Below are 17,247 nucleotides of genomic sequence, written 5' to 3' on the forward strand. Positions count from 1 at the left end.
GGCGCCCTGGTGTGAGCATGTCATCTCCAGCAGAATGGAGAAGTATGAGTAGAAGGATCATTGCCCAGGCTGACCTGGGCATAAAGTAAGACCCTGAAAAGGAGATGGAGATAGTAGAGCACCGGCTTAGTAAGTGTAAACCCCCCAAGTCTAAGCTTATCTAAGTATACAGGTAATAATGTTAACAGTCATTTTTCTGTTTGCTTTTAGATGTTCTTATCTGTATCATTCCTATGTGGCAGAGCTACTGGAATGACAATGGCAGTCGGTGGTGTCATTCTGTGTCAGGGCTGGACAAGTGAAAAGCCCCATGGACTAATCTATCATCTTCTCAATGAGACAATTTATACCAACTGCCACAGGGAGAAAGCAGGAGTTATCTATGTGTTCTCCCTTTCTTACCCCTTTCTTACAGACAGACTCTGCACCTCTTCCCTGTTTCTCATGAGGCAGGAGTCTCAACACACCCAAAAGTCTGTCTGGGCTGCTCCTGGAGCCCAGGTCTAAGTGTTCCCTGTCTGTGGCCCCAGTGCATTAGTGCTCTTGCATTCTTAATGACTCCATTGATGTCCGGAAATTGTTTTCTTTGCTCACCCATAGGACCCACTGATGCCTCCCCCTTTCTGGGTAATTACAGAGGCTAACAGCAGCCTTCACCTCAGGCTACAGTCTCATTAACTTGCCAACTCTTGCAATTTTCACACTAGTGTGCCGCCGGCTGTCTTTTGATTTTGATTTAGAGTACATTTTGGGTTTTAATTATTTTCTATCTGTCTACACACTGGGGGGCTCCAGGCAAATCCCCTCCTGTGTGATCCTTCTGTATGGTCAATCTCTTTTTAATGGACAAATTTCAAGGAGGGAAATTAACTCGAGGGGAGTTCATTCCCATATAAACCCATATGTGCTCAGTAAATACTTGTCAGATGGTGACATGAAGATTTAAAAGTCCCTGCCTTACCCAAAGGGACAAACTATGGGAAAGGAGTTGTCCTGCTTCTCTGGAAGGTCATCCCACCCATAGGAATGACTATGATTATTGGGAAGGGTTGCTGAGGACAGAGCCCAACCACTTAGCTAGTTCTGAGCTCAAGTAAATTGTTTTTATTGTCTCTAATTGTTTGGCTAGTGCTGATGTTCACACAGAGCCTCTTCTATGAGAAAGAAAATGTCCTCTTCAAGTAAAACGGAATGCTCCATACTATTAGACACAATGGCTACCTCTGACAGGCCAAGGAGCCATGGTCCACAGCAAATTCCCCCCTAGCTGTGTGAACTAAGATCTTTAGTGGCAACTATACCTGTTTCATATGGCGGTGGGGAGATCTAATGAGTTGGCTTTTTGTTTCTCTTCTGATATTTAAAAAACACATTTAAGTAATTGTACAAAGGAGTTGGCATTTAACAAAGCAGTTTGTGATACAATATATCACAGGCTGGCTTTGTTAGTAGACACCATGAAAAGTTGTATTTGAACACATCTCATTGCTAAGGACAACATTTCCCCATCTAGACCATCTATCTAAATAACTCCTTCGACACAGTCTAGACATTGGCGGATAAGGTGGGTTGGAATGGGTGATAAGCCTGATTCTACCTAGTGTTGTAGGGAGGCTGTGTTTGTGCTGGCCCTCTGAGGAGTGGCCAGATGTTGTGCCCACTGGCTACATCTGTGAGTGCCAATCTTGCTGCGGGACAACGGTTGAGCTCCTGCTATCTTCCCTCAAGCATCAGAAGTTTCATTTCTGTCCCTTGCACTCAGCCACAGGGTTTGTAACATTTCCTGACTGTGCTGCTCTGGCCTGTGGTTCAAGGGACAAGAAGGATGTGGTTCCGGAACTTAGGGGAATACCCAGAGCACAGAAGTTACTGGCTCTTGAAAGAGGATTTTCCTTGCTGCCAGGGCTGCCTAACATTGACTTCCAGCATTTTTGTCTCAATTGTCTGAGGCTTTGCCTTATTGAGGAGAAGGGAGTAAGGGTAGTATCTGATTTGGGAGACTTGGTTTAATGAAGAAAGTGCTACATTATTATTAATGTCATTAACTGGAATGACATTAGTAGCTAATAAATAGGTTGAACCTGTGTAGCATGTCTGCTCTTAATTTCATTGTTGATTTAATTACAGAGTCTAAGTACTAAAAGAAAGAATTGTATTTACAAACTACCACCCTCATAAGTCTTGGAAACAAAGGTATTTATTACCACTTTGGAACCCAAACTTTGACTTGATTTGCTAACTTCCTTGACTAAAAACAAGTTATTTCTATACACAATCACCAAATCACTTAAGCACTTATAAGCTGTGTCTGCTTTAGACTGTCCAAGGCTACATGGAATATTTTTTTCTTACAATCAAAACCCTCCATTTTCCTCCAAAAATGAAGTTCAAGTGAGGTATTACTGTACATATTCACAAAAATGAAGGAGTTACAGTAGGACAAACAAAAGCTAAGAAAAGTTCCAGGGAAACAAAGCTCCAGGGAATGAATCTTAGCTGAGGGGAAAGAGAGATGTGAAGTTTACATATACTCATCAATGCAAGGAAAAAATTACCTGTCCCAACTCATTTACTTTTCCTAAATAGTGATGTTGCCTGTCTGCTAGAGAAAGAACCCTGTGGGAGAAAGACATTTTAGTCCAGGGCAAAGGATTTTGTCATTTATTTTCATAAGAACCTACGCATTGACAAGACAATATCTTTAGGGGTTATTATGACAGGCTACAGATGGTGGTTGATTAGCAGAATTAATAATACAGAAGTACTCTCTGGTAAAAGGAAAGGGTGTCTAGCAATTAGCTGTGTACTTACTGAGTTGGAATTAGGGGAACTTGAAAGTTATCCTCAGACTAGCTGTTTGTCAGGGAAAGGCTTGTACTGTTGTCTTCTCAACTACTTAGCTAGATTACAAACCTAAAGGCTATAATTAATCTGTTCTATATGTTGAGGTGTCTCACTCTGTGGATATTTATCTTGTTCCAATGTAAGTTGTAATTGTTGGATATACAAAACTCAAAATAATATAGAAAAAGGAAAGAGAATAACAAAGAAAATAATTATCCACAATAGGCTGGGGAAAGAAACTGATTTAAAACCACACACCACAAATCCTATGCTTGCTATGGGTAGTCTTCAAATATTTCTAGCCACAAGGAAACTCTAATTCATTTCTCCATCCAGTGTTTAGAAGGGTTACACTTTAAAATCATACCTCTATTTCTTTAAGAGAGGCAGTACTCTTATAGCAACTAAGACCCATAAAAATTTCTCAAGAGAATCTTTATGGAGAAAACACTTTGTAACATGACAAATGGTGTCCTTGATAGTATTCTTAAGGCAGACAAAACAATTCTCTCAGAGAAACTAAACACAGAGAGAATGATGTCAGAAGAATAGTTACTCTTGATTAGGTCTAATATCTTAGGCACTGAGTGATAGTGATACTGCTGATAGCCCACAAATCCAGCCCAAGGCCACCTCTCTAGTCTTGGATTCATATCTTCTGCCGAAAGAACAGTGATTAAATCCAATCAATGAAATGAAGTCTTAACAATCTGATGACCCCACAGAGATTTTCATGTGAAGGAGACTTTACACCAACATGTTCAGCCTCCTGCAAATGGCTGATGCTGGACATTCCTTTGCAGCCCTCTTCTTATGGATAACAAAAAGAGATATGAAGTACTTAGTGATCATTCTGGGATGGAGGAGAATGAACCTGACCTAGTTTAGTGGTCCAGAGCACACATTCCAAGAAGGAATGCTTCATCAGCTTGGTGTGTTGTGACAGGTACACTCGTCATGTCCCATCTGACCTATCATAGACCTTAATTAGAGTAATTTCTGGTTAATCCATTGAGCTCCCAAGAACTTCTAAGCTTTGCTCTGCTCTCTACCTGCTCATTCCAGCCCATGCACTGTCTCAATTTAGACCCAGATTTCCTTCCTTGACTCAAATTCTACCACACACCCCATGGATACCTATGCTCCATCCATACTGGGCGGTTGTACATTTTGTTTCTAAATATTGATTATGTGTACTTTTCACACTTAATCTATTTGTTCATGCTGTTCTTTATGCTTGGATATTCCCTCTCATCCCTGCATCTTCCTGACAAAATGAAATTGAATTCAGCCCCAAAGGTCCCATAAGAACATTTCCTTGTCTGAAGGAAACTTTTCTCTCCTCAGGGCAGGATTGACTGCCACCTCTGTAAGCCACTCCTCACTTGCTCTGCATGTTCTTTCTTAGCACCACCTTGTGTGGGTCTCTCTTCTGCTGCCCAGCATCTGGAGCAGCACCTCTGCTTTGTGCTTGGCACAGAGCTCGGCATAGTAGAGACCATCTGCCTGTGTGAGACGGGGGGGAGGGGAACTTCAAGTTCAGTCTTGGGGCAAGGCTCACTGCCTTAAAAATCACAAGGGATTGGAGAAAAATTATATTGGAAGAAAACGAAACTGGAAAGCTCTCTAAATCTTTCCAAGATCAATGTGGACCCTATGTGCTTGGCACAGCACCTGAAATATAGAAGGTATTTAATAAATGCCTGCTGAATCAATATGCTGTTCTTGACAGGACATTGAATGGGTGAACAGGGCCTGATCACTATGACAGGGTGGTACAGGAGAAGGGCCAGGCAGAAAGTTACTGAGAAGGACCAAGCAGCAAATTACAAGTACACACAAGCCTGGAGACTCCCGCACAAAGGAGGAAGTGACAGAGAGTAGTAGTGAGGGATAATAGAAGGTGTGCATCCCTCTGCAGAATGTCAAATGGATGGTCTCTGTGGCCCACAGTGGCTGGAGATGACTCTCCAGTGAGCTGGATGAAAGGGGACCGTGCCCTAGTCCTAGACATAGCTTAACAGACAGTCATAGTTAGAACAACCTGACACTCCAGGATAGAGGTGGACTTAATGTGTGAACGTTTAAGCTTTAAAAAACTTTCTGAGTCAGCACTCTGCAGGGAGACAAGGCACATGCTGAACCTGGAGGCTGAAGGCCTGTGCACCCTGGTGTGGGACAAGATTTCTGGAGACAGGGAAGGGCCTGGGAACACTGGTGAGAAAATTTCCAGCAGCCTAGATTCAAGTAATACAAGGAGCAGATCTGGAAGGCCGAGGAAATGCTTCTTAACAGTGACATCTAGGGGCAAGCGCTTTCTAAGGACATTTTCACACTGCCTGCTTCACATGACTGTGGTTCAGAATGCTACGTGGCTCCCCTGATGACAATGACCTTATATATTTGTTTATGCCCAGTGTGTGCAAAGATCTTAAACATACTTGTCTATAAGAGAAATTGTTCCTGCTCCTTAAAAACTGCCTTGTGTTGAATGTGTCCTATATGTATGTATTTCATGTCACATTCTGTTCAGTTTGGGGAAAAAAGCACAATGTTTATATCAGTAAATATCTCTGGCTGGGTGTCTGTGGCTCATGCCTGTAATCCTAGCTACTCAGGAGGCTGAGATCTGAGGATTGTGATTCAAAGCCAGCCACAAGAATGTCTGTGACATTCTTATCTCCAACTAACCACCAAAAAGCCAGAAGTGGAGCTATGGCTCAAGTGGTAGAATATTAGTCTTTTTTCCTTCCTTCCTTCCTTCCTTCCTTCCTTCCTTCCTTCCTTCCTTCCTTCCTTCCTTCCTTCCTTCCTTCCTTCCTTCCTCCCTCCCTCCCTCCCTCCCTCCCTCCCTCCCTCCCTCCCTCCCTCCCTCCCTCCCTCCCTCCCTCCCTCCCTCCCTCCCTCCCTTTCTTCCTTCCTTTATCTTGGAGTCCTGGGGCTTGGACTCAGGGCCTGAGCACTGTCCCTGGCTTCTTTTTGCTCAAGGCTAGCACTCTACCACTTGAGCCACAGTGGCACTTCTGGGTTTTTCTGTTTATTTGGTGCTGAGGAATTGAACCCAGGACTTTGTGCATGCCAGGCAAGCACTCTACCACTATGCCACATTCCTAGCCCCTAGAGCACTAGTCTTGAGCAGAAAGGCTTAGAGACAGTGCACAGGCCCTGAGTTCAAGCACCAGCACACACACACACACACACACACACACACACACACACACACAAATTATGAGTGGGTTAAGCTCTGATTACATTTCTTTCTTTTAAATAAATTGATTTTTTATTGTCTTTAAATAGTTGTACAAATGGGTTTTGATTCAACATGTCAATTTAAGTGTCCAGTGCATCTTGATCAGTATTACTCTTTCCACCATCTCTCCCAGGGAGATATTTTTCTAAGGAGAATTATTTATGAAAATTGTCATCATTAAGTTATACCTGTTTGGCACTGTCTAGTAAGATGCTGCTCCAGAGATTAGAAGTTGCTCTTAGATTGAAATAGTGGACCTTAGTTCAGTGTCTCTGTGTATTGTTTGATTAGGAACTATTTCCCTGTTCTGAAAGTAGTATATGAATACAAGTCCCAGGCTGCAGGCTGAGAATGTGGCTTAGTGGTGGAATGCTTGACTACCATGCATGAACCCTGGGTTTGATTCCTTAGTACCACATAAACAAAAAGGCCAGAAGTGGCGCTGTGGCTCAAGTGGTAGAGTGCTAGCCAAGAAGCTCAGGAACAGTGCCCAGGCCCTGAGTTCAAGCCCCAAGGTTGGCCAAAAAAAAAAAAAAAAAGAATCCCAGAATAGACTAGCTACTTTGGAAAAGAGAGGTGAGACAGCTTAGCCTTTCACTTTCAGATCTTCATTTCCCTCCCAAGGTCCTGGCCACTCATGTTTTTATTCTTTGTGGTGAAGCTCACCTCACCCTTAGCAGAAAATGGGTCAACTTTTCTCCATCTTTCTTCACAAGTTATTGAAACAAGCACCTTGTAGTAATCAACCTTATCAGGTCAAAATTAGCAATTCATTGGAAATGAGGACATCTTTCATCCAAAATGCAAATGTATACATCAATTTCCCAGCTTGCCCAAACATGACAGCTTGATTATACAGGATTCTGAAGCTCTGCTTGCTCAATAGTGCTTAAACATGCGGTCCCTGAGGTTTAAGAACTTTAATTCCAAAAAGAAGCTTAAGAACAAAGAAACAGAACATATTGGATTCGTAGAATAGAGGAAAAGAAAAAGTTTCCAATCCAAGTTAAATGATGAATATTCTGCTACCCATCTTTGCCAAGCGGCAAGACTTCGGAAATTCTGTACTTTCATAATTTCTGAGTGTGCTATTCAGCTTTCTGTTGTATAAGGAAGACAGGGAAATATGGAAGATGGTGAACAGAAAGTAGGACAGGGGAGGGAAGGCAGAACAGAGAGAGTTGGGACTCCACACACTTTTTAACCAGAACACACTACTTTGTCATGTTTGAAATATTGCCTACGATCTTACTGCAAGAATATTTCCTCAACTTAGAACTTTTTGAAGTTTAGAGAGCCTCCGTGATGGACATATTCACGGTAACTGTGGTTTACTAAATCTCTCTTGGTCTAGATGTTGGCCTAAGTATTCTACATATTTCATTTAAATAATCCCTAGTTCTGCCCCTGGCTGGAGATGGGAGCAGTTTGCTCCTAGATACGCTCCCACATTACCATCTGATGTCAGCAGAGAGCCAGAGTCATCAGGCTGCTCAGGCTTGGCCTGGAGCCTTCAGGACTGTGAACTAAATGAACCTGTTCTCTTTATATAAACACAAGAAGGAAAGGATCCCTAAATAAACCACATGAAGTAAGACTTACCTCATCTTTACCATGAAGAAAGCAAGTCTTTAAAAGGATGAGTAAGTTTCATCATGTACACAGTTTTTAAGCAGTAGGGCTAAGATTCAAAGTTTGTCTGCTCCAAAGGCCAGCCTTTGACCCCCATGTATATGCTCTGTGTTTAAGGCTCAGTGTGAGTATATTCAGACACTTAAAACATACTGCAACACACAAACACACACACACACACACACACACACACACACACACACACACACACACACATACAACAAAATTATGGAGGCATGTTTTGGTAGTGAGCACTGCCTAGATATTGTTTGAGTGATGATTTTTTTTTTTGTTGTTATTACTGCTGCTGTGTTTTGTTCTGTTTTCTGAGACAGGATCTTGTCTAGGTTGTCATTGAACTTGTGATCCTTCTGCTTCAGCAGGAGTACTGAGCAGCTTTCACATCCAGTGTGAAAGAGGTCTAAAAAAGAACAAAAGCTGCTAGGGTGGTCACAAAGGTGGAGAAACACTCTCAGTTCAAGAGGAAGGCCTGTGTGAGGGCTTATTGTAATGTGTTGCTGAGAGTGGAAGTTACCAGTAAGGGCAGTGACCCTCTCCTTGGCCTACCCATACCAAAGAGTGCATAGGTTTAGGGAAACATTGTTAGCCACAGGAGAGGTGGGCTGTTTTAGGTGCGATGTTCATGCTTATAACCCCAGCTATTCAGGAGAGATGAGTAGGAGAACTATAATCTGAGGCTAGCTTGGAGAAAAAGCTAGACACCCTGTCTGAGAAATAAGCTAATTTGCAAAAAGGGCTGGGATGTGTGGCTACCTTGCAAGAGTGAGGTTCTGAATTCAAATCCCATCCACCAAAAAAGGAGGAGAAATATGTGTGTGTATAATATGTAGAATGCTATATATTATATATCATGGACTATATATTGCATATTATGTAATGTATGTTATATATAATAATATATAATACATAATTGCCAGCAAGGACAAATTCCTGTGGTTGTATGATTATTTTAGTGGCATTTGATTGCTGCTAGTCTGATGAACATTTTGAGATGAGTAAAACGGACTGTTTTTCCCCCTTAAAAGGTAGAATTCTCCCATATTCTTTTTTTCTAAACTATTTTTCTCTTCCAGGAAACTTAAAAAATATACATTTTTTAACTTTAAAGCAAAGCAGTACTGAAATGTGCCAAGTCCCTGAATACAGTCTGAAACCTACTTGTGTTTCTACAGAAACGCACACACTGAAACTCTAAGATTATTGAACCACAGAGATCTCTGTTTCTGTGACACCACCGGAAATTATAATTACTAGGTGGGAAATTGGCCTGAAGAACAATCAAGAACACACAGGCTACCAGGAAATACTTCCTACTACATGTTCCTAAGAAGCTCAAGACCCATGGCACCTCCCCAGGGTTACATGGGACTCAGGACTCAGGAGAAGACTTGCTCCTGGGAGGCACAGTGCAAATCAGTATATCTTTACGACACTAGTAGAGGGGGCTACTTAAGAGGGAACTCAGGCAAATGGACATATCAAGGAACTGTTCTCTCTTTTATATTGGTATTGCTATACAATAGATGTCACCACACATTTTGGAACTGTGTTCATGAACATTTATTGAATTTAAAAGTGTAAAATGTTCTTATCGGATACATGAAATTTCTGAGTCAAAACAATATGTCGGGAGCTGGCAGTTCATGCCTGAAATCCTAACTACTCAGGAAGCTGAGATCTGAGGATCATGGTTTGAAGCCAGCCTGGGCAGGAAAGTCAGTGAAATTATTATCGCCAACTAACCACCAAAAACCCAGATGTGAAGCTGTGGCTAAAGTGTCAGAGTGGTAGCCTTAAGCCAAAAAGTTCATGGACAGTGCCTAGGCACTGAGTTCAAGCCCCAGGCTCAGCACCAAAAAAATCCCCCAAACCAAAACACCAACAAACAACAAAATAAAATGGATATACGCGGAATGTTGGTGGCTCATACCTGTACCTGTACCCCTAGCTACTCAGGGGGCTCAGATCTTGAGGTTTGAAGCCCGCCCAGGCAGGAAAGTCTGTGAGATTCATATCTTCAATTACCCGGCAAAAAGACAATGGAGCTGTGGTTCAAGTGGTAGGTGCTGGCCTTGATCAAAAAAGCTAAGGAGTTTTCACAGACATTTCAAAGTTGTTGGTAACAAACAGTACAAGAAATGTATCCAATGCCTAACGTATGAAACTGTAACCTCTCTGTACATCAGTTTTATAATAAAAACTTAAAAAAAAAAAAAAAGCTAAGGAACAGTGTCCAGGCCCTAGTACTGGCACGTGCAAACACACACACACACACACACACACACACACACACACACACACACACACACACACACACACACTGGATAAAGACCAGGCAAGGATGTGAGAGTGTGCAGAATCTGAGCACTCCAGAGCGATGGGAGACTCATGGACATTTGCCAGTGGACATTAAGCAAGTAGGACCAACCTGAGCTCTGAGTAGAAAGTGTGGTCAGGCTGAACAGCTTTCCATGGGGAAAAGAGATGCTCCCTTCCTGCTTCCCAGAGGCACATTAAGCCCAGCATATGCAACAAGGAGATCTCTGTCTTCATCATATGATAAAACACATGGCCACAGAAAGCAAATAGAGCTCATGATGGTTGGAGAGCCCCAAACTCTGCGTCATGTCTGAGTCATGTAGTTGATGCAGTGACTAGATACATATTCAGTCCTAAGCCTTGTTTGCCAGGCTCCCTTCCCCCGCCCCCCGCCCCCCTTCGCCTCCAGCCAAACCCTAGCCCCCCATAGTGTCCAGTGTCACCCCTTAGGGAAAACCTTTGCTTGTTGATCCATCTTAGGTAGGAGGGTTACTGGGACACATCAGTTTCCACTTGGGGAGTAGGAAGAAGTATTGGGGGGGGGTGGCAGAGGGAAGGCTGGGTGCACCCCAAGTGGAAGGCGACTGGAAAGCAGTTTGCTGCCACACCTGGCTGGTTGGTATTCGCAACAGACAATGCAGAAGGAGACATACCTGAAATTTCTGGAAATGTGAGCTTGTCTTCTTTCCGGACATCCCCATCACAAACAGGAAGTCTGGAGTCAGCACAAATGGTACTCTCTCCTTATTAATGCCCAGGAAGCTTTTGTAATTCCCCAGAATATGTCCAAAGTCAATATGGAATAAGTTTCCTTAAGAGAAGAAAATGTCTGACATCATTACAGGGCATGAGTGCCTGTAATACTTTATTTTCTTGAAATAATTTTTGCATTGACTGAAAATGAGCTATCTTGGGGTCAGAGAATTTTTTCCTGTTTTCTTAGCTTATGGTATTTTTAGTCTTAGCAGGTGTGTGCAAGTAGTAGCCACAGAGCATTTTTTGAATGAATGTTTTTAAACTTCTGGTGTGTTTCTGAGGGGAGCCAAATGCCTTTTTTTTTTTTAAAGCCTTGACTGAAAAGTATTCTTAGAAAAAAAAATCAGCACTCTGACTAATATGTCATCATTATATGCCTCATGGGTTTTTCAAGTTACTTAGGGACAGACTGGTGCCTCATGCCTGGGGGAGGGGCATCCACTCACCTACTGCCTCAGCAGAGTGCTAGCACATCTGCCACTCTGAATCCTTCTTCCATCAATTTCTAGCACCATATCATTTCTTCATATTCATCTGTTCCTTTATCATTTTGATAGTCTACAAATGCCTTATTTCTTGTGTTCTGCATATTCTTACAGGGAATAAATAATGTCATACCTTTTCCAGTTTCCTTTCCTTCTTTTGTTTGTTGACATGGATCCTACAGGACATTACTTGACCTCAAATTTCTGATCTTCCTAACTTAACCCCTGAGTGCTAGTATTACAGGTGTGTGCCACCATGTCTGTTAGACTCTAGTCTTTCATTTATTCAAAATTCATATATAAAATATAATATGGTGGCCAGTACTGGCTCCTGTCAGAATGGACAGTGAACCAGACAAGAGGGGAGAGTACAAGAAGACAGAATATTTTGAATTTCAAGCTATCTCAGAGGTTTTCTTGTTGCTTCTCCTTAACATCTAACAGATGATCACTCCCACTCTTATCAGCTTCTGGGAAGTGTCCCATCCTGCCTAGCTTTCTAGCTCTCACTCTGACTTACTCTTCACCTGTTTTAGTTCTGGGCTTGAATCTGGGGCCTTGAACTTGATAGACACCATTCTACCACTTGCTTTAGTTATTTTTGGATAGGGTCTCCTGTTTATATCTGAGGCTGAGCTTGGGCCATGATCCTCCTAACTGTGTTTTCTGGTATCAAGGATCACAAGCACACACATCATGCCTGGTTTGTTTGTTGAGATCGCGTCTAGCTGACTTTTTTGTCTGGGCTGACCAAGAACCATCTTCTTCTCAATCTCCACTTTCAGCATAGCTGGGATTACAGGCAGGAGATCCACATCCAGACTTAACTTTTACTTTTTTTTTTTTTTTTTTTTTTGCTAGTCCTGGAGCTTGAACTCTGGGCCTAGACACACTGTCCCTGAACCTCTTTGTGTTCAAGTCTATTGCTCTACCAGTTGAGCCACAGTGCCATTTTGGCTTTTTTTCTGATTAGTTTATTGGAGATAAGAGTCTCCTGGACTTTCCTGCCCAGGTTGGCTTCAAACTGTGATCCTCAGATCTCAGCCTCCTGAGTAGCTAGGATTACAGGCATGAGCCCCCCCCCCCCATCTCCCCACCCCTAGTTTAACTTTTATTTTGAAAACTCATTTCCTCCTCTTCTTCCCTTACTCATTCCTGGCTCCTCAAAGGGGTGGGATCTATCTAGGACAATAATAGCATGAGGTTCCTGGATGTGTGCTAGGAGGACAGAGGCACCAGGAGGTAGTGTTTCACAAGGACATGTGGGGAAGATGGAATATTCTGGAGAGGGGGTCGTGATGGATGTGCAACAATCAGTTCTATTAAAGCCATTCAACTGAACACTTCCCAATAGTTACGACAAGAAATTTTATGTGACCTGTATTTCACTACAATAAAGGACTATTCTACAACAAACAAACTCACCTGTTTCTGAGATCATAATGTTGTCATTGTGTCTGTCACCTATTCCAAGAACAAAAGTTGCCACACAGTAGCCAGCACAGGAATAAACAAATCTCTCCACGGCTGCCTGAAACTGAAGAACATGCACTGGAATATTAATTGTCTCCTAACTACAAAGAGCAACATGAATCTATTACAAATGGCATTCTAAAAAAAAAAAAAAAAAAAAAAAAAAAAAAAAAAGCACTGTTCTGGGAATTGATTTCAGAGAGCCAGTGAGTTGTGCCTTATTTCATTAGCATTGTATCTAATGAGTGCCAACTTTTGCTTTTCCCTGCTTTATATATTAGGTGACAAGTGGATGAATCAAAGCCAAAGGCAACCATAATTTAATCATAGGGTTCACATCCAATCCAGGAATCACTTGCCCACAACTAGATGGAAGCCACAGCAATTTCTCCCTCACTGGTGAACCTGTGTCTTGCTCATGACTACCATAGTGTCTGTCCCTAATCACAAATCCACATGTAAAACAGATTAGCAAGTGTCACTAATTGTAATTCTTCCTCCAAAAGGCTGCTAAGTATGCAAATTTGGAGTGTTAAACCATAGAGCTTTAAATGCCAGCCAGCCAGTCAACCAGCCGAAGCACCCAGCTTGAGAGGAGTCTGTTCCCTTCAGAAGACTGGCAGCCTGGCATTTTTCAGTGTCCTGACTTACCATTTAGAATAGAGTGCCATGGTAAGTTATACATTGCTTGTTTGGGGGTGTGGTATTTCTCAGGAAAGAATTTACATATAGTTGCTAAAATTTTGGTACTGAACATCAAAAATAGACAGCCACAAAAAGTACTAACAAGGTTTGAAGCCAGCCATGGAAGACAAATCTAAGAATTTCTTATCTCCAATGAACCATCAAAAAAGTGGAAGTGAAGGTGTGGCTCTGGAGGTCGAACACCAGTCTTGACTGAAAAAGCTAAAAGACAGCATTCAGGCCCTAATTTCAAGCCCCAGGGCTGGCACACACACAGACCCCCCCCCCCACATACACACATACACACAGCACTCACAGATTATTTTTCAGAACCAAATTCTATGCAGAGCATAGAATAAAGGAGAAGGAAATATTGGAGACATGTGGAGTATCTCTGTTTCAGATACGCTGTCATCAGGGGAAAGCCCTGAACCTGTTGTGTCATGAGTAAGGTCTTCCTTCACTATCCAGCATATCTAGAGGTGGGATACTGGATGGTCCGTCAGTAGACACTCCATTATGGGACAGATGAGATCTTGGAGGGCTTTGGGTGGAGGAGGGGACACAGGAGCTCACCTTCTCTTCAATAGGGCATTTCTCTTTGAGCCAGTGATTCAGGACTTCATCTTTAAAGGCACCTGTGTTGCCGACTGTGCTTTGTTGAATTTTGGCAATTGTTGTGGCATCTTTGACGATCTCAATCATTCCTACACAAAGATGCAGAGTTTAATGGAGACTAGGGCTCCAAAGAAGGAAGACCCATATCTTGATTGAATGGAGGGACAGGAAGTATTTTGTTGCTTTGGTTTTGTTCGTTTTATTTTGTTTTTGTTTGTCTGGCTTTTTTTTTGCCACAGGGTTAATTTCCAGGTCTGTGTTAATGATTGTTTTAAGAGGAAGAGAGAAGAGGAGGAAGACATAAAAGTTGTATGGGATATTATCTCAATGTCCCTGAAAGTGTTGGCTTTGGATGGTAATAAGGAGAGGCATTTATTTATTTCTATTTCTGTTTCTTATTTTATTTACCTATTAATTTATTCACTATTTTGTGTATGTATATGCTGGTACTGGAGCTTGAACTCAAGGTGTGGGCACTGTCCCTTAGCTCTTAGCATTTTTGCTCAAGGCTGGCCTCCTACCACTTGAGCCACAGCTCCATTCCTGGCATTTTTCTGGTTAATTGGAAATAAGAGTCTCATGGACTTTTCTGCCTGGGATAGCTTCAAACTGTGTTCTACAGATCTCAGCCACCTGAGTAGTTAGAATTACAGGTCTGAGCCACTACTCCCAGCTCTCTCTCTCTCTCTCGCTCTCTCTCTCTCTCTCTCTCTCTCTCTCTCTCTCTCTCTCTCTCTGTTACAGAGTCAAACGTCAATGGTTTTTGTACACTTCTCACATCAGAAACTTGGGCAAAAGAAAGCTAGATTGATATGAAGATGTTAAATGTCTATAAAAATAGGCGAGTACACCATAGCATGTAATAGCTTTGCTAATGTGAATCTTGCCATTTAAAAATAAGTGACATCTTTCTGTCTAATTTTAAATGTTATTTGTGGGAGACAGGTTTAATGTGTAATAAGATGAGTTAAAGCTTTGAGGTGAAGAAGTAAAGGTGGGACCAAGATCTTACTGAAGTAATTTCCATATATAGTCACAAGGATTTGAGTCATGCACTCACGTATTTTCAACGTATGCATATCTTAAATTGAGAATCACATTCATCAGCCTGGGAACCTTTTCTTCTTTTTGTATAGATGATTTCAATCTTTCCTTTATTAAATGCCTGAACTGAAAGCATTGTGCTCTTTTACAACCAGCTGAGTGGTATGTTTCCTCCTGTCATAACTATGTACCTATTTTGTCACCAGTTGAAATACAACCATATGGCAAGAGGCACAGATCCAGAGATTCAGTCTCCCAAATGGACTCCATGATGCGTAGGATCTGGGTATTAAAACAGAAACATTTCTGCTATAAATACATATTTATTCAATATATAGTTTTCTCTTAAAAACAGCAATCTGATCTGGTAACATAAAATATATTATGAAGTATAGAATATATACTTTCTTTAATTTGTTATATTTTAAATTTTGTTATATTTTAAACATTGTTATTATTGTTTCTTGGTGGTATTACAGTTTGAACTTACAGCCTTTTCCTTGCTAGGCAGGCATTCTACTGCTGAGTCACACCTGTACCCCTTTTTTGCATTAGCTATTTTTTTTTTTTTTTTTTTTTGGCCAGTCCTGGGCCTTGGACTCAGGGCCTGAGCACTGTCCCTGGCTTCTTCCCGCTCAAGGCTAGCACTCTGCCACTTGAGCCACAGCGCCACTTCTGGCTGTTTTCTGTATATGTGGTGCTGGGGAATCGAACCTAGGGCCTCGTGTATCCGAGGCAGGCACTCTTGCCACTAGGCGATATCCCCAGCCCAGCTATTTTTTTTTTAATCAGTCACAGGACTTGAACTCAGGGTTCTCTCCCTGAACTCTTTTGCTCAAGGCTGGCACTCTACCACTTTGAACCATGGTTCACTTCTGGTTTTCTGGCAGTGAATTGGAGATAAGAGTCTCACAGACTTTTCTACCCTGGCTGGCTTTGAACCATGATCCTCAGATCTCAGCCTCCTGAGTAGCTAGGATATAGGCATGATTACAGCCACCAGTGTCTAGGCTGCAGAAGCTATTTTTTGGGGGGAGGGGGCATAGCTCTCACTTTTTGCCCAGGCCTGGTCCTGGCCTTCTTCAGGCTTCCTGTTGTCAGGTATACACCACCACACTCACCCAGCTTCTTCCTTGGAGATACAGTCTTGCAGACTTTGCTGTCTTGGCTAATCTGGAATGGAGACCCTCCCCTGAAGCTGGGGTGTTAAATGTGTAGCACTGCCCCAAGCTATTGGTTGAGAAGGAGTCTCCCTTGTATGCTTGGACTAGCACTGAACTGTGACCCTCCTGATTTCAGCAGCTAGGATTTCAAAAATAAACCAAGCCACTAGTATCTAGTTCTTTATTTTATTAATTACCTCTGCTTTCATTGATCAACTTGCTACCCTAGAGAATCTCATTATTTTAAGGCTCATAAATTTAGTCCCTGAAATGTACTTTGGAGAAAAGGATGAGAAATACTTCTTCTTGGGTGTATTTTAGCCAGGGTTCATTATATATCTATTCAGAATGTTCTACCTTGTTATGAATATTTTCCCACAAGTGTAATATTCTTGTACATATTTCTACTCTAGCATCTGTAGGACATGTTCAAGCTACAATCACAGCAACGATGATAATAGTCATCGATTACCAAGCACTGCTTACTGGGCATACCTTGCAGTGATCTCCCAGTGGGAATGAGATCCTTCTTCCTATTCTTTGGGTGAAGGAACAATGACTTAGAGAGTTTAGTTAACTTGGTCCAAGCTGCCTAATGATGGAGCTCAACAGCAAAACCAAGTACATGAATGACAAATGTAGCCTTTCCTTCAAAATGAGAGGAACAGAGAGATTTTTGTGCTTTCAAAGTGTTCATATTTGAACAACTCAAAAGATTCTACAGATTCACTTAGAACTGAGTTTTAAGGAAAGGACTGAAAGGTTTTCTTTTTAAAAATATGTCTTGGACAATGCTCATAAAAATCATTGGAAAGAAAACCATGGACACTACAATTTCCATATTAGAAATAAATAAAATCAAGAATCTTAAAGAGAATGACATACATTGTCAGTGTTTAGACTATCCAAAAGTCAATATAGTTGTCTATTTTAAATAAACCATATTGTTTTAGAAACT

The 17,247-nt window shown here is 41.8% G+C and overlaps 1 protein-coding gene across 4 annotated transcripts in view; it reads right to left on the bottom strand.

Annotated features, from left to right (window-relative positions):
- Pik3cg (phosphatidylinositol-4,5-bisphosphate 3-kinase catalytic subunit gamma) overlaps window positions 1-17,247 on the bottom strand; it is a 36,205-nt gene that overhangs the window by 4,194 nt on the left and 14,764 nt on the right. For all 4 annotated transcript variants that reach the window (XM_048339814.1, XM_048339812.1, XM_048339815.1 and 1 more), the window contains 4 exons: window positions 15,318-15,408; window positions 14,041-14,171; window positions 12,733-12,844; window positions 10,720-10,877 (listed from right to left, as the gene is read on the bottom strand). In XM_048339814.1, the coding sequence (XP_048195771.1) occupies window positions 10,720-10,877; window positions 12,733-12,844; window positions 14,041-14,171; window positions 15,318-15,408 (492 nt within the window). The remainder of the gene's footprint in view (window positions 1-10,719; window positions 10,878-12,732; window positions 12,845-14,040; window positions 14,172-15,317; window positions 15,409-17,247) is intronic.

This window comes from Perognathus longimembris, chromosome 2, assembly GCF_023159225.1.
Source record: "Perognathus longimembris pacificus isolate PPM17 chromosome 2, ASM2315922v1, whole genome shotgun sequence".
Taxonomy (NCBI): Eukaryota; Metazoa; Chordata; class Mammalia; order Rodentia; family Heteromyidae; genus Perognathus; species Perognathus longimembris.